Raw genomic sequence first — 18,820 nt, 5'->3', positions numbered from 1 at the left:
AATTGTTTTTATTTGGAGATTGTGTATGGTTTAAGGAGATAATGTAGTGGCGCCGAGTTGACAAGGCGTGAGCTGTGATGGTTAAGGTTGTGTGTCAAGTTGGCTAGGGCATGATTCTCAGTGGTTTGGCAGTTATGTACATTTAATTTGGCAGTTATGTAATGATGTAGTCATCCTTCATGATGTGATCTGATGTTATCAGCTAATCAGTCGTAAGGGGAATTTCCTCGGGGTGTGGCCTGCATCCAATATATATGGATGTTATGGTGAAACTCACTTGTTCCAGCTCGTCCTCACCTGACCTCCGGTTCTTGGGACTTGAGCCTGCGGCCTGCCATTTTGCCTTCTGGTTTTGGGACTCATCGGCCTCCACAGCCTGTGAGCCAGCAGCCTGCCATCTTACTTGCTGATTTTGGATTTGTCAGCCTTCACAGTTCTTGAGCCAGCAGCCTGCTGTCTGACCTGCTGCTCTTGGGTTGGTCAGCCCCTGCAGCTACATGAGTCAGGGGAAGCCTCCATCCTGATTCCTTCCTGACCATGGATTTGGGCCTTGCCAGCCTCTACAACCACGTGAGCCATTTTCTTGAGATAAATATATATATACACACACTCTTCACTGGTTTTGGTTCTCTAGAGAACACAGCCTCCAGAGAACTCGTGGCATTATTTTAGTACAACAACAATTAGTATGCCTTTGTGTAGGCATAAATATCTATGAATTATGTAAGAGTCCTTTAAAAGCAAACAGAAAGCATGTGTAAGAAGCATGCCAAGTGTAATAGAGTATCTCTTAACTCTGCAGGTTGTATGGCATGAGTCAGAATTTCCTGAGCATTTTTAAGGAAGGCTCCATCATGATTTTCTTATGTCCTAACAATTAACAACATCAAGTATATACCGTAAGAGTGCCATTCTTACTTTACAAAGGGAGAAATCATGACAAAGCTACAGATATACACTGAAACATGTTGTATCAGTAGAGTTAGAAATCACTTCCAGATATTCTGGTTTTGAGGTTATTGCACCCCACTAGCTTTAATAAAATTCAGGAACTATTGATAACTTCATACTTAAGTTAGTTTTGCTAAATTTAATAAACGTAATTCTCAGTGCTTAAATTAATGGAGACAATGCCCATGTACATTAGTGATAAAAAAAAAAAAAGAGTGGTATTTTCTTATGCCGCTTTAAAATAATAATTTTAATTTAAAATGTGGAAAATAGGGTTCAAGTTAGAAAAATAATTGTTAGAATCACATATTTATACATTAAACTCTACACTGAATTTGCTTGGTATCAATGCAGTGTTTTCCCAAAGGGTGCTTAGTCCTATTCTGTGAAGATAATATAGAAATACTTGTTTCATCATCAAAAGACTTACAATCTTGTTGATCAAAATGACTTAAATCATTTAATCCATATCTTGACAACCTAAAATTAGCGTTAGGCCTAAGTAGGAAATGAATTTACTTTTTTAAATAAACCCATTATATAGCAGTCAAATTTTATTCTCAAGGACCAAGAAAGTTTATGAAATTTCAGGGTAGAGATTTACTTTAGTAAATTTACTAAATAGAGATTTACTCTATTCTTCTAATGCTAAATGCAATGCTGCTACATCACACAGTATTCTGAGATTCTAAGTGCTCTAGTAAATAACTACTAAATATTTCTCTAACCTGTATTGATTATTGATTGCCGAAATTACTGAATTAGTGGCTGAAAGTATCAAATATATTCTAACACTGTCCCACATAAATCTTTAAGAATATCCTAAAAAGGCAAGAAAATGCCTTTTTGTTGTAGATTTGAAATTATAAATTCATTTAGAATCAAACTGTTAAAACTTCCTTGCTTATTTAAAAACATGCACTTCTAATCTTTAAAATTTGAAGGTTATTTAGCCTAAAAAATATTGAGACAAATGAATAAGTAGACTATGACATAAGTTGGAAACTTTATATTCAGCTTCTTACTTTTGGTAACTACTTGAGATTTTATTTTAAGACAAACATCAGTCTACCTCTTATGTGAGGTAGTAAAAGAAAATGAAAAGTTTCAGAAATATGCTAAAATATTGCCAAACTGTATTATTTATTTAAGGACTTTGAAGACATGAATTTTAACAGAAACTTAACAGGAATTTTTCATTTAAGAGATAGTGGTATTATGTCAATGGGGGTAGCATCTATGTTAGATGGTCGTAGTACCTTTTTGATAATGTACACGTCAGATTTCTGACTGCTTTATAAAGAAAGATGGAGAGTTGATAAAGCCCGTTTTATATAGTATGCATAATACTTTTAGATTCTCTTCCATCTCCTGAACTTGTTCATTTTCATAGTGTTTTATTACTTTAAAATTCTCGTTTGTGCTTGAATTTCAGTAACTGAAGGTCATTATTCATGTTTTAACTGGACTAAAGAGTTTTTAGTACTAGCACTAACTTTTGAATTAAGGTCTTAGATTTTACAGCATGTTTAGCTTCTTTTCATTTCTTATTAGTATTTTTTAGTACATAATAGTCTCCTTCCCCCACCTCTTACAAGAACTCTCCTCTCTGTTCAACATCAGAAACATTTTCCTCTTTGGCATATGCTTTCTAGATCCCCAAGCAGTATAAGCAAATTGGAAAGTTCAGCTGTCATTCTTGGAAGGTCATAGATCACGCTAGCAGCCTGAGTAATCCAAGAGGTTTTAAGTATCATAGCATTTAGTTTAAAGTGAAATTTGCTCTGACAGGGCTGGCAGACCAATAGGAAAAAGAAATATTTGTGCTTGGAGAAGTGCATATGTAAAGACCAAGAGTATAACTGATGGCTGGAAGTGATTTCAGTCTAAAAAAACAAATCATTAAGAGAGTGCATAGGGGTAAAATACACAGTTCATATTTTAAATAGTCTCAAAATGAACCAGCAACTAAGGTTAGCATTACATAGTAATTAGTTTTGGTGTTCAGGCTTTAACTCACTCAGTACCAGACAGTATACCATACCATTTTTCTCATACCAGTGAGAAAACATTGTTATTACATGATATTCTCTACTTTAAGCCTACAGCAGTAATTTTTGTACCTTAAAAAACCAAGGTGTTATGACAGATTATAAAAAATGTTGAACCAGTAACAGACAAACAATTATCCAAAGAAGGTGCTAATAACTCAGTTTATTGACTCAGGGGTTATTTAAGCAGCTCAGTAAGTTCGCTTAACATTTGGTGGTGTGAAATGAGGCAATGCTTGGTATTATAGAACTTTCAATTTCAAGAAGTCCTTGTACCTAATTGAAGAAATGTAAGTTAAAGATGACTAGATGGTATACCTTCATTAAAAGGTTGCGATAAAAAGCCTGAGTCCATTATAGGTTTAAGTAAATATTCACTTCAGCTTGGTAATCACATCAGACAACTTCTGTTAGATACCTAGTAGAGTATCATTTTTCTGTTAATTGCTACAAATGAGGAAAAAGAAAAAATCTTTTAATAGCTCGAATTACTTCTTTTGAGTCATTGTTCTCTTCAACACAGCCAATTTTTGAGTAGCAGAAGTACAAGGTTAAATTTAGTCCTTGAATTTACAGAGCAGATTAGGGTAAAATCGAAAGAACTTTCAGCCAGATGGTAGACTGAGCTGACTTAGAAGGGCCCTACTATACAGATGTATAGAAATGGTAGACAAAATATAACAAAAACTTCTCATACACAGCCAAGTTCACAAGAAAATATGGAACACCCCGAATGCAAAAAAAAAAAAAAAAGAAGAACCACCCACAGGAGTGCTGAACTAGATATAGATTGTATGGTACAGGAAAGTGGAACAGAGTTCCCTATGTGAAGCCTGGAAGTTTAAAGGAATGCCTTTTTTCATCAGTTGAAAACAGGACTAGATGAATCTAATTCACCAGAACAGAAAAGTGGCCAAAACTTGCTTTAGGTAGGAGAGGATAGTCACCCATGAGAAAGAGAAACCACAAACTTGCTCTGTGCACGTGAGTAGGTTTATTCTATACGTCTAATTCAGAGAACCCCAAATCCAGAAATTATAATTCAGATTGATTCAGGATGGTGAAACAGCCAGAGCCTTGATAATACTATAAACAAATACAGAACCACTCTGTAGAAATACTTCCACAGGCCAACAGACAAATAAGAAAGCAAACCAACCTGAAGTTGAATGCACAATAAAAAGTTACAGAACACATGAAGAAAGGACTGTCATGAAGGAGTATCATTAGATGCAACAAGCAAGAGTTAGGACACCTAAGAACTTGAGTTAATAGAAGAATCTCAAAGGGACTTCAAAATGCAAATAATACAAAGGAATAGAAAACGTAATGCAATGATGATACAGTATGAAAAAGTACTAACTATAACTTCTCAACATGAAAAAATATAACCATTGAAATAGACTCTGGAGATGGGCTAAACAACAGAATAGGATGTATAGTAAGAAGAGAAGTTGAGTGAGATAAGAGAGTCATGAGATGGAATTTCTTTACCATTTGGAATAAATTAGTGATATTTAACACATACTCCCTCCATCATTAGTACAAATTAGTTTTTATCTGAAACATCTCCATATAATAACTAAATTAAAAGGATCTGTTTCCAAGGTGAATTTTTTTCTCCTTAGAACCAACAGATGTCTTTAAATTTTATTTTTTATAAACTCCAGATGAATACTTTAAATCCAGCCTCCCCATTACTCATATCATGTTATCATTTGCCCTTGATTTTTGGAAAAATACTACTTAGTTTGATTTCACTGAAAATATGATTCTTTACAATTTTTTTAGCCATTTAGTTATATCATAACAACGGGAAAATTGGTAGTCTTGCATTTAAAAGAGAATAAAAGAAAACTAATGATAGCTAAAGTTGATAAATACTGATGAAACTTACTAAGACTGCTTAACTGTGCTCTTGGATTTCTTTTTTCAGTAATACAGACGTTTAAGTGCAAAGCAATAAAGTATGAGCAACCTAAAATAAATATTTATTACATTTCAGTATATGGAAACCCATTGCTGTTGAGTTGGTTCCGACTCATTGCGACCCTATAGGACAGAGTAGAACTGCCCCATAGGGTTTCCAAGGAGCACCTGGTGGATTTGAACTGCCGACCTTTTGGTTAGCAGCTGAGCTCCTTAGCCACTATGGCCCAAACCCTGGTGGCGTAGTAGTTAAAAGTTTGGCTGCTAACCAAAAGGTCAGCAGTTCAGATCCACCAGGTGCTCCTTGGAAACCCTACGGGGCAATTCTACTCTGTCCTGTAGAGTCGCTGTGAGTCGGAATTGACTGGACGGCAATGTTTTTTTTTTTTTAATATAGAAACAAGATGCCATTAACATAGGCTCAAGGAAAATTTTAGAAGCTATCCTATAATAATCGTACTTTAACATGCATGTACATTACATTTTCAGTGTCTAAAACAATCAGCATCTTTTCTTCTATCATTTTCATATGCCCCACATTCATAAAACATTTTTGTATATGACTGACAGATATTCTTATTTTGCTCTAAATTATTTCTCTGAGAAAGCAATGGAAACCACATTCTATCAATGTTAAATATGAAGTAAATCTTGCTTTAACTTTTTAAAGTACATGACGGGTCAGTGGTGAGACAAGCTCTCCATCTAGTGGCTGTTCTGTAAATTACATTTAGATTTAGATTTAATACATCTATGAGTCAAAATCTACTCGACAGCAACGGGTTTGGGGATTTTTTTGGATAGAAATGTTGTAGCCCTGGTGGTGCAGTGGTTAAGAGCTCGGCTGCTAACCAAAAGGTTGGCAGTTTGAATCCACCAGCCACTCCTTGGAAACCCTATGGAGCAGTTCAACCCTGTCCTATAGAGTCACAACTGTGAGTCGGAATTGACTGGACAGCAACGGGTTTGCTTTTTGTTTTTTCGGATACAAATGTTGAAGACCTGGTGGTGCAGTGGTTAAGAGCTCTGCTGCTAACCAAAAGGTTGGCAGTTCGAACCAATCAGCTACTCTTCATGAGAAAGATGTGACAGTCTGCTTCCGTAAAGATTACAGCCATGCAATTGGAAACCCGATGGGACAGTTTTACTCTGCCCTGTAGGGTCACTATGAATCAGAATTAACTCCACAGCAATGGGATACAAGTGTTAGATATTTTATAGGCATTATCTCATTCAGTCTATACTTCTTAGTGTATTTAAGAATTTCAGGAGGAAAACGTTCTCTTCTGCCAGAATAGCCCATCCCTTTCTATTGAGTATAGAGACAAGCTACTACTGCAATCTGATTTCATCTACATGGAATACCACAGACTCTTAGTTATTTGATTAAGGATATCATATTAAAGGGGCAGCAATTGTTTCATCCCAATTAACTATAATCTTTAAATTTTTGGACAATTTTGAGATTTTTTCCCTTCATTCTTAGTTCCCAGGTAGTAAAGGTATAATAAAAAAAAACTATCTCAAAAGAGGTAAGATGCCATTCTTTGTTGAGAAACATAACATATTTGATCACTGCTATTTCTTCCAGTGCCCCTGTAGGCTTTCATTACCCCATAATATAGATATCCACAATAGTCTCTAAAGTGTTCCCCCATGGTTTTGCCTCTCTGCCTCCTTTGCTACTTCGTTATCTTTCTAAAACACAGAACTAAGTCATTCTCCTTCTTAAAAACCATTGACAACCCTCCGAAAGCATATAGTTCTTAGCAAGGCAGATGAAGAACTTTAAAACAAGGTTCTAACACCTCCCTTTCCAGCCTTACCTTCTGCCACTTGCTTACATCATAAACTAACCATAACAAACCATTTGCTGTTCTTCAGCTTTTTTTTTCTCTCTTGCTCAGCCCGCTGCTCTACCAGGAATTTCCTCACCTCGTTTGTGAAATCCTACTTGTTTTCTGAGATTCATCTATTCATGCGTTCAAATACTTTTTGAATGCCCATTCCATGTCATACACAGTGCTAGATAGTAGGGATATAGCAATGAATAAGACAGCCCTTGCCCTGCATGGTGCTTACATTCTAATAGGAGACAAAGACAGTAAACAAAATATAATGTCAGGAAGTGGTAGATGCAACTATTTCTGTGAGGCCTTTTTAGTTTCCTAGGTTCTTCTGTAGCAGTTTGTACATATTTCTAATATACTCTTGCATTATATTAAATATTTAGTCTTCCTGTATTCTTCTGTATCAATTTATACATATACTGGGATAGTACAAGATCATATTATTATCAGAATATTTGTTACATATTAGTTGCCTCCAATCCTTGTGGTCCAATCCTTATTCGTCATTGCCTTCCCTGAACTGTGTCTTTTTTATTTTTCATTGGCTCCCAACACTGTACTTAACACATTGTAGGAATTCAATAAATGTTTCCATTGTGGTTGGATGGATGGATGGATGGATGGATGGATGGATGATAGAAAGATAGATGTATAAAGAGTCACTATAACATAGCTGTGAATTTTCCATGACAAATTAGACTTAAGCTGAAATTACTCTGAGGACCAATTTATAATCTACTTAGAAAAGAAGATAAACATACTGGTTTTGATTCTGTGATCAATATATTGGCATAATTGATAAAAAGAATGAACTGTTCCAGAAAATTATTAACATGTTATTTCATACAGTACCATAATATCTTGGAAAGTTTCCTCGCAAGAGAGTTAGCTCATCTTAAGTCCTTTCACTTGACAATCCCAAAAGATTTCTAGCCTTTAGTATTATCTTACGGATCACAAAGATGGGTAATTAATAAGAATCACTATTCCCTATTTTTAAATGTAAACATTGTCATAAAGGATTTTGTCTTAAGGAGAATAGACCTTTAAAGACAGACCCAAACTAAAAAGATAAAATTCAACATGGTAGTTATAAGTGAAAATTATGTGTCTGACAAGCACACAATTATACACACACACATACACACTCAATATAAGCCAACTTTTTGATAATGACTCCTTAACATTTTCATTTATGATCAATGGAGTTTTAGCCTCCGTTAGTTGAGGGCCATAATCACCGTTGCCATCATAGGATCTCAATATATTCTGTACTGGTTTCAGACCATGTCATAAGCATCATGACAATTTTGGCTTCTTCATTTTAAAATAAACACTAGAAAATCAAAGTGATTTTAGAAAGCAGATGAGATGGTAGAGATCTTGGAGACCATGCCATGAGGAGTAAAAAAGGGCTGTGAGGCAGTCATGTCAAAGAAGAATTCGACTTCTTCTGTGGTTCCAGAATATATTCTAAGACTAATAGAACTAGTGTTCAGATCAGCATAATAAATAACTTTCCAACAGTTTGACATGTCCATTGTCAAGTATCCATAAATGAAATGAGCTGCCTTGCCAGAGTAGTGAGCACTCCAACCCTGGAGGTATTCAGACAAGAGCTGGACAGACCTGGCCAAGAATGTTGTGAATGGAAGTATAAACAAGATTATTTCTAAAATTTTTTTCAAGTCAAAGATTCTGTAAGCCTATTAAAAGCGAATTTGGCTTGAATTTTCTCTCCTCTTTCTCTCTCATCCACTAATATGTTCATTATTTGCTCTGCATTATTATTACTGATTTAGAAATGTCTTAGAAGAAAAAGGTTTGTGTTGCTTTTATCTAATTTTAATAAAATAACGATACTTTTCACTTATGCAGCACTTTTCATCCAAGGATTTCAAAGTGCTTTACAAATATGCACTAATTAAGCCTCACAAACAGCCAGAGGTAGGTGGTTTTCTTCCCTTTCTACAGGAATGTCAACTCTGGCACCGAAATTTAGTAAGAGCCTGAGAATGCCGAGGACTCCTTACTGGCTGCCATCCCCTTGTAATGTGCTGCATGCGAAGCACCACTTTTCATGTTGAGTTTTCTTTTCTCCTTCGAATCATCTCAAGTTTAGAATTCCAATGAATAGTGTTAAAATTTTGTTTGAAGCCTTATAAATGTTAGAGATGATTAGCTGAATGCTAATTAGATTTCTAAATTTTTTAAAAACAAACTCTAGATATGGTTTGTATTTGTTGTTGAACTTTATATTTAAATTTTTTATCTATTAAGAATTTGTCCTCCTTCTTTCTAGGTACACAGAAATCATTGTTCTTGAAACTAAAACTTAATAGATCGATTTGTTGACCTTACCTGTCCTAGATATCTGTTCACAACAAACAGTAACCATTTTCTTTGGACTAGAATTCTGTATTTTCAAGAAGAGATATTGCATTTTGGTGTTTTTCTAATTCAAAGGTCCAAAATACGAGGATAAAGGTTAAATTACACTAAATAATTAGTCCTGTTTTTAAAAAAAAAGTAGTATAGTAGTGGCATATCCTAGTCTGGAGGGATGAATATACAGTGTTTCATGTGGGTTAGCAGGAATAAACAGGAAGAGAATATTGACATACAGAGACATACACAGTTCAGGGTTGGATTAAATTCTGATATAAATAGCCAGATGTACAAACTCTGATCTGAAGCAGAATGGTCACACAGGGCAAAAGCAGGTGCAGCATATTACAGCACAGTTTTCCTTGGTTCTCAGAGTCCCTGATTAGGCCTGCGACTGCCTGTGATAATGTCTGATCTTAATTGAGTTCTACTGGATCAGGATAGCACAGTTTTTGCTATGACACTGCTTTTTTATATTCATGGTTTCTGTCCCCTTCCAGAAGAATTTACATGAAGAATCTATATGCTTTTATTTAAAGGAATACTTCCTATTAGACTCAACATTAGCAAGGCTGGGTCCTTATCCCAAAAGAGAAAGTAGAGTAAATGTCCATGTGTCCCAAAAGAATATCTGTCTCCAGGTTTTAGCATCCTGAAAAAAACAATTTTCCCACTATATTAGTAATCAGATGAGCGATTTTAAAGAAATATACATTTTGTTTTAGAGTCAACTTTTTAAGATATTAATTGTATGGATGTAGTTGATTTTTCATAATACAGAAGGACCTAGGACCTATATCACACAGTACCCTCCAAATTGGCCATAATGTTTCAAATATTCTTTTTTAAACAACAAGTTCGTCTGTGATACATGATGGATAATTCCAGAAACATTCATTTTAGCTGTTGGTTTCAAATTTTCACCCTTGAAAATTTTTCTCTAGTGGTATCTATGGTAGTTCAAAAACTAAACCATGTCTGTACACTGTATTACACATAGGTGTCTCTGGTTGAACTGCCAACTAGATAAATAAATCTTTACCATAGTAATCTCAAGATTGGTCGAGACCTGAGCCTCAGAGGCTCAGAAACTCAGACTTACCAGTGTTCCAGTGTCAGTCTTACTTTCACTGGCGGGGCTGTGTTGATTCTTACCGTGATTAGCATATTTAAAAAATTAAAAATTAGAATATCCATTTGTTAATTTACATTGTAATGTATAACCATCAGACAGACCAGATTATATCTAAGCTTATTTTTTACCCTGTTGGTAAGCCACATGGGAAGAAATAATCAAAGTTTGCCTATTGATCATAGAAATTAAAAAGAGAGTTATACAGTTTGGATGTATAATGGTTTCAGACTCCGTGAACTTGTTAAGTCCCCTTCCTCAGTTCGGATAAACCTAGCAAAAAGGTCAGATAACTCCTGATGGTATTATAGGTCACCATCTCCCCAAGGAATGCTTGGGTTGGTACTACCAACATTGCCTCTGAGAAGCTACTTGTTCTGTGCCATCTTGGTTGACAGACTCCCTTCTGATAATCGTCATCATCTTTCAGATAGAATCACAGTCATATTACTATAAGGTCCTCTCTGAGTTGTTCTGTTTTGAAGGTACCTTTATATATTTCTTCCCTGATCCACTATGTGCCTCTTTTTCCAGGTTCTTCAAAGAGATCTCACATAGCCCCTAGAGGACAAACAAGGACCAAATTGACTTGCACTTAGCATAAATCTGCTGCTGTTCCACCTCAGAGAGAGGTGTAAAAATGTAGGGAGTGACCGAAGGCAGGTTATAAGAAAAAAGGAGTTGAAATCCACAAGCTATATATAATCAATCCTAAAATACTTAAGAGTCATTTTTAGAGACATATTTATTAACCTTACTTTTAGTGCTTTAGGAGAAACAATATCAACACCAACTTTTCCTCAAATGTTAAAATGAAACAGGTATATCTTATCTCATTAATTTTTGAAACATCGTTAAAGGCATTTCTAGAATATTTCCTTACTGTCTTCATCCTAAAATTTAATCTCCCTCTCTTCCCATGCGACCAAAAAGGGAGGGAGGTGCTTATTTTTTACCATTTCAAAATAAAATTCAGACTTAAAAATTTCAGCCAACTTTTAAAAATTATACATAGAGTTTTTGATATAGAAGGAGCACAAAAAGATTGATTTTTCCAAGTCTACTGGTAAAAATGCTAACCTGAAACTTGTATCCCAGAAACTTCGTTTCCCTGAGAGGTAGATTCACGTGAACAACATGCTGTAGATATATTGTGATTCTTTACATTTACTTTTAGTTTTACCCCAATCCACACACACGCACCACACACAAATTATTCAAAACCTTAACATTTTAATAGTTCCTTCTAAAGTGTTTTACCTTAATCTCACTTTGAGTTGTGAGAAGTTAGTGACCATGAGCGTATACTTTTTAATCATATTGAGATTCTGCTGGTAAAGAGAAAAGTGTCTTTCCATCTAGTGCAATCTCAAATAGCAAATCATTTAAATACATTTATTTTTTCCAAAGCTTACATTTCTGCATTATAAATGGTTTTCTTTGATTGGAGATAAGCTCACTAGCATTCACTGCATGAGTTATGCATGAGCATGTTATAGCTGCCGTATTTGCCTGGCAAGGTACATACATATTTTGTCATTTTCCTGAGTGTTGGATAATTCCATGATCCTTAAAAGTGCTTTGGAGAACAGATTTTCTTCTAGATAATTTATTTATAGACCAAAGAATAATTTTTTGAAAAGTAATTATTACAGTTTACCCATACTTCAAGCTATCTTTATAACTCTCTGATAGACTAGAAACATTTTATTAGATGAAAGCAGGTTATGTTTGGGCTTCCCTTATTTCCATAGAATAAGGTGAACCAAAATTTGCAATGTCTCAGTGTCACTTGAAAGAAACGTGTACTGTGTAGTAATGTTTTACTCTGAGGAATCAGTAGGATCTGCAAATGCATCCTAGCTAACTTACACATTTTGGAGAATACCTTGTCTTTTTCTTTCAATCATAGCCTGGTGGTTTGATTTGGCCATGGGATGAGAGTTTACTGCTAAAACTTAAATTACATGTCCCTAGAAATAGTGGATTAGTCCTATATCTTCATATAAAAAGGACATGCTAATATTATAAATTAGCAAAGCTGTTTACTACAGTTTTGCTCCAGAATAATATTGTTATTATTCCCTAGCAATGTGTTTCTTCATATTCTGATGTAAGAGCCATATGTAAATGTAATTTATTAAATAAAATTTTTCTGATCTGATTCTTACACTGTGTCTTGAACAGTGCCTGCTGACAGAGGTTTCCAACACTTTTAATATACATGTTAGAAGTAAATATTTTATTATACACATTTTTATGGCTACATTTACTTAAGAAAAGGGTTTAATATCCACAGAATTCACTACCACTGCTAGGAAGAGAATCATGGGTGTGTAAAACTCAGGCCTTCTACTTAACCTACATTATAGATGTATAATAAAAACATAACTTATAATGCCTTTTTCTCTTTTTAGCCTTGGAATGGATGGCTTTGGCCAATCGGTTGGCATTCTTGGACGCCCTACTACAGCTTATGGATTCCGCCCTGATGAACCTTACTACTATGGCTATGGATCTCGATAAAGTCACCCCTTACACGTGTACTCTCTGCGTAGAAGAAATCTGTGTGGGTTGGATTAACTTTGAATCTTGACCTAATAATGCATGTTAATACTATTGTAGGTCTGTTTCTTTATTTCTCCACGTTGTTAGCTTCAGATTAACTCCAACCCCTTCTGTCTTGTGTTAAGTACAGTTGATGTTGACACTGCCCTCTCATCAAACCACATCTTGATGCTGAATTTCATTTCCCAAGAGACTCGAAAGTGAATATTGAAAAGTTCCTAGACTGGAAAACAAACACTACATTATGTATATTAAGTGACTAATTTAATTTCTGTTAAAAAGAAACAAAGTACAAATGAATGAGTAAAAGTCATGTGTTTGTATTTAATGCATTTTATTAGTAGTTACATGCTTATATATGGTGCACGTGAGTTGTGTATTTTCTGCTCTTTTTTCCCGCTTGTAAATTTGAGTATTTCATGTGATATATGCTACCTTTGAAGTTTTCACATTTTTTATCCCTGTAGGGTTCCTTCCCAAAGTTACTAACTATCCGTTTTCAATTAACAATGGAACATATGCCGTAAATTACGTTATCTGTAACTATAGTCTCTTTAGCAATTTGAATTCATGTTTTTCTGATTTTCATAAAGAAAACCTGGAATAACTAATATAAATGAAACAAGATTAGTAGGTTTTTAACTTTTATTAGTCATGAAATTTGGGATCTAAACTATGGAAGAGCTAATTATCAAGCGCGTGAAGGAAAACTAAAATAGAATCTTTTGCTCACTTACTCATTTCCTATTTATTCTTACATTTTTATAAGAGATTTAGATAGTAAGAATAGAGACATTATGATTACTAATTAGTTTTGAAAATAACTCAGTGTTACAACGTTGAAAAATTCACTTGAGAAATCAAATAACTATAATACAGAGATATTTCCTTGAACACCTGCCATGGAAGGAATTATATGAGGTTTCTAAGGAATATGTGAATCAAAAACAAGACTTTTATCCTTGAATTTAAAATCTCATTGACCTATCTAGCTACACTCATTTATTTGGCCTGATTTATATTTTAAGCATAGAAAGGGCCTTATAAATAACTCAGCCCATCTAATTATTTGAGAAGACAGTCACATAAACAATTTGAATGTCACCAACAGATTTTCTTGACTACCAGCTATGTGTAAGGAAATACATGATGTTCCTTAGGGAATACGTGAATCTAAGATAAGGTTTGTGTCTTTAAACTTAGAATTTAGTTGATCTTTCTGAGAAGATGATTTATTTGACATGGTTTCTATTTTAGCCAGAATATTAAAACTAGAAAGGGCCTTAGAAACAACCCTGTCCGTTGCCTTCACTCTTATAGTTGAAAACATAGTGGCCCAGAAATGTTAAATGACTTGTCCATGATTTCATATTTAGTCAGTGACTTAATCTGTCTCTTTGCTTCCAGTCCAATAACCTCAACACTAAATATCTTGCCTCATTATATGCCATTTGTACAAAATAGAAATACACATAAGAAGTTGCATTAATACAAAGGTAAAGCAAACATTCTATAGCTTTAGCTTCCCTCATAAACTGATTTAGGAAGAACATCTCCAACAAATCTCCAACAAGTCATAACATTTCCAGGGCTGTGCTCACTGAGGTTTAATGCACATGCTCACTCTCCCCCCTTTTTTTTTTTTTTTTCGTTTTCAAAATAAAACCAAACCTATTGCTATCAGTGAATTCTGGTTCATAAGAGACCCTATAGGACAGAGTAGAACAGCTCCATAGGGTTTCCAACAAGCAGCTGGTGGATTCTAACTGCCAGTCTTTCAGTTAGCAGCTGAATACTTATAACCACCGCGCCACCAGGGTTCCATTGTTTTAGGACTCCACAAATTTAGAAACTGTGATCTTTCCACTCAGGCATGGACTGGTTTACCTTTTAGTTACTTATGAAGGAATGTTTTCTAAAGAAATTAGAAAGAATATCTAAAATTGTTACATACTTCAGAGAACAAAAGGTTTTAGCCTTGGACACTTTTAGAAGTACCATTTACACATAAGCCAAATACCCTGTCCTCACCAGATTTTGACTACAAATTCAGGTCACATTTATTTTACTAACTAAACTGCCATGGCTTCCAGCCAATGGTTATGGCTGAAAATTATTCTCAAGTGTCCTTTGCTCTTTCTGAGAGTGCCCTAAGGTGCTTTCTCACTAAGGGCAACCAATAGGTTCCTCAGGCTCGTGCTCCTCCTCTTGCCCCACATTGCTGACTCTAAATTGGTCATCTTCATGAAATTACAGCTGCCCTACACATAGGAGAGCCACCACTACCTCCAATTAAGACTTGAGGAAGAAGACACTGCTCTCCCCTTTCTTTCCCCTTCCATTTGCAGGGCGCAGCTATTACTTAATTCTGCACAGCACAACAGAACTCAAGCTATATGTTTTATCATGACTTTATGAAGACTTCAGTAATGCTAGAAGAGGTACATCACACAAAATAACTTACTGCTATTATTAGTTGTAGCTATGTTCAGAGCCAACAGTCACAAGGCTCCCACTTGGCCTTGCATGGCAGGGATAACTTACTCCATGCCACCAGGGATACATCAGGAATTTCAGAAGCCAAAACTGGGCCAAATTGGCAGAAGCTCCCATAGAAAAGAGAATAATTTTTCTTTAACCCAACTGAAAGCCTCCTTTCTGAGTCTTTGTTACTTGTTCAATGATTAATTTTCACTAACTGCCCAGTCTTCAGGGTATCCTGTATATTTGAAGTCATGGAACACAGAATAAGAAGAAATATAAACTCTCTTCCTACTTTTTTTCCCTGTTGGTATCATTCAAAATGTAATGCCTAAGCTTTTTCCTAAATCTAGCGAACTCTCCTGGTTATTGGCAAGTCTCCCCAAATTCTGTCATTGACGAGGCATGGAGGTTTTCAGTGAACTGAGTTGTTCTTCTTTGTTGTTAGTGGAAATTTGGGAAATACTGGTCTCTCCTCAGATACCTAAAATCTCACATGCACAGTCTAGCCAGGTACCTAAAAAGCTACAAAATTGAAGTGATAATGCATTAGGCTTCGATATATGCTCTCTTTGGATGGAGTATAGTAGAACCTCACTCCTATCTGGACTAAAGACTTGCCTGAAATAGAGAGGCCTTAAAGAATAGAATTAATAATACTGGAGAAAAATGTATCAGTGATATGGAAGAAAAATGTAAGAAGCTCTCTGAGAAGACAGAGTAAAGATCATAGCTTAAATAATATAGAAGATAAAAATCAGCACCAACATTTGGCTAATTTGTTTTCCAATAAAAGAGTCCTTTTAAAAAGGTATAGGATGAGGTGGAGCTAAGATGGCAGCTTAATCACATGCACCATAGCGTGCCCCTGCACCAAAGACCCAAAAAAACTAAGCGAAACAGAAGCAGATAACAATCTGAGAACCCTGAACATCAAAAAAGAAGGTCTAAGGATGAACTGAACACCAACTGGAAGGAAAAAGTGAGGGAACGCAGCTAACGAGGAGTAACATCAAATGGAGTAGTTCAGCCAGCCATCCTGACCCAACGCAGCCATCTTAGGACAAAGCCAGAAGCAACCCCAGGGAAGGGAAGAGCAAGGCAACTTCACGTCTTTCCCAAAAGGGACAGAGAAACTCTAGAAATACAGAAGCAGAGGCAGAGAGGGAGCCAGGATCCAGAACTGGAGATGCTCAGAAGCAGTGGCCCCTGACCTCAGAGGTGAGTGATGCACGGGAGGCAGTGGACCCAGGGAGTGTCACTGGGAGGTCTTCCACCCAACCAGTGCCTGGGCTGCCCCCCCACCTTCTCACACTCAAGCAGGGACAGGTCCCACTCGCTGGCTGTAGCAGAGGTGAGGTGCCCCAGCACTTGCATATCCTAGCCAAAGAGATGTACTCCCCCCTCACCTCATTCCCCTGATCAGAGGCAGCAAAGGGTCCCATACCCCAAATGCCTCACCTGACCAAGAGACCACAATACGAGCCTCTCCTTATCACCCCTACCCCACCCATCCCGTCCACTACCCCACTTGCCCACCTGACAAGTGGGACTAGGTGCACCCCCATGCATGTGCCCACTCGCCACCTAAACCCCTCCCCAAGGGCCCAGTGGGGGTCAGTGGCGAGACAGCAAGAGAGCCTGCCTGTCACTCCCTTTTCTCTCCCAGTGAGGGGCAGAGGAGGCAACACTGCATGCACATACGGCCAGCGTGACTCCCTCCTTCCCCCCACGCAGCAAGAGGTGGAAGTACCAAGGGTGCGTGCACATCCCCCAGCCATCCCTTTCTCACCCTCCCCACCTGGCGTGGAGGTGGCGCAACTGCCAATGTATCTGCCTGATGCGCTTCCATCCCTCACCCTGCCCAGCAAAGGGGGAGATATCATGACTGCATGTGCATACACCCTGAGGCCCTTTCCTCCCTCTTTCTGCCGAACACTAGGTGGAAGTGACACAGGTGCGTGCACATCCACCTGCTGCACTTTCCTCTCCCTGCCCACCAACAGGTGGATACAGCATGCTGAGCACATGTCCACCTGCCATTCTTTCCTCCCTCCCACTGTGCAGGAGGAGGCAGAGGTAGCAAGACTGCAAGCACATCCACCCACCGGCCCCCTCAACCACACACGCCTCCCCCCTCAACTGGTGAGGGGATGACCATGCCCCCACTGACCCGCTGCATCACCACACAGGCCACTCTACCTGCACAGAGGGCACCACTCCCCTCTCCTGTGCCAACGAACCCAAGACAGAGGCCAAAGCCCAACTGACCCACCTTCAGACGCCCTGCAAGACCAGTAAACAGAGACCTGAGCTCCCACACCTACCCACTGCCCCATTTGGCCAGAGACAGGGAATGCTCCAGCATGGCCAGTCCAGTGACCAGAGCACCGTGCCAGCCATCCCTGCCAGGAATCATCAAAAAGGGGGGGAAAAAAAAAAAAACAGGACCCAGCAAACAATTATACAACTAAAAAATAAACACAATAACCCCTTAATGTCCCAGAGACAACAGACATCACAATCTAAAGAAGCAGAGCAAGATGGCCCCAGCAGGTGACCAAAATAAAGAACCAAAAACCTACCTGAGGAAGAAAAGGTAATGGAGCTACCTGACAAGGAATTCGAAAGACTTACGTATAGGATCCTCAAAGGAATCAAGGAAAACAGACAAAACCAAGGAAAGCACAGACAAAAATGCTAGAATAATTCAGGAAAACAATACAAGAACAAAAACAATTGGAAACCATACAAAAACAGCAAAAAGAAATCCCGAAACTTAATAAAATTTCAGAAATAGACAACTCAATGGAAAGTCATAGGAGTAGAATCAAAACAGTGGAAGACAGGATCAGTGAAATAGAAGAGAAATCCCTTGACACTAATCTATTTGAGGAACAATCAAAAAAAAAAAAAAATGAAGAAAGCCTAAGAGTTATGTGGGACACTATCAAGAGGAATAATTGACATGTGATCAGAATCACAGAAGGGAAGAAGACAACAAAAATCACAGAGAGAATTGTTAAAGATTTGCTGACAGAAACTTCCCTAATATTACAAAAGATGAGACGATAACCATCTAGGAAGCACAGCAAACACCATGCAGGATAGATCCGAAAAAAAAAAACACCGAGATATAATCAAATTTTCCCAAACCAAAGACAAAGAATCTTGAAAGCAGCTCAGGAAAAACGAAAGATCACTAAGCTCTGATTGCTCAACAGACACCATGCAGGCAAGAAGGCAATGAGATGACATCTATAAAACCATGAAAGAAAAACAACTGCCAACCAAGAATTATATATCCAGCAAAATTATCCCTCAAATATGATGGTCAAATTAGGACATTTCCAGATAAACAGAAATACAGGGAATTTGTAAAAACCAGACCAACTTTACAAGATATGTTACAGCGGGTTCTGGACAGAACTGGAGAAGGATGTAGAGCATAATTCTAACTCACAAAAAAA

The 18,820-nt window shown here is 37.1% G+C and overlaps 1 protein-coding gene across 2 annotated transcripts in view; it reads left to right on the top strand.

The window, feature by feature from the left end:
* KIFAP3 (kinesin associated protein 3) overlaps window positions 1-13,766 on the top strand; it is a 249,379-nt gene extending 235,613 nt beyond the window's left edge. Inside the window, exons 20-21 of one of the 2 annotated variants that reach the window (XM_023738447.1) lie at window positions 12,719-12,870; window positions 13,000-13,766. In XM_023738447.1, coding sequence (XP_023594215.1) covers window positions 12,719-12,827 — 109 coding nt within the window. In that variant the 3' untranslated portion in view covers window positions 12,828-12,870; window positions 13,000-13,766. Of the gene's footprint in view, window positions 1-12,718 lie in introns of both variants that reach the window. The other variant, XM_004384098.1, reaches the window with a different exon arrangement.
* The last annotated feature ends 5,054 nt before the right edge of the window (window positions 13,767-18,820 follow it).

This window comes from Trichechus manatus, unplaced genomic scaffold, assembly GCF_000243295.1.
Source record: "Trichechus manatus latirostris isolate Lorelei unplaced genomic scaffold, TriManLat1.0 scaffold00117, whole genome shotgun sequence".
NCBI lineage: Eukaryota > Metazoa > Chordata > Mammalia > Sirenia > Trichechidae > Trichechus > Trichechus manatus.
The sequence above is the reverse complement of the archived record's forward strand: the minus strand, read 5'-3'. Positions and strand labels throughout refer to the sequence as shown.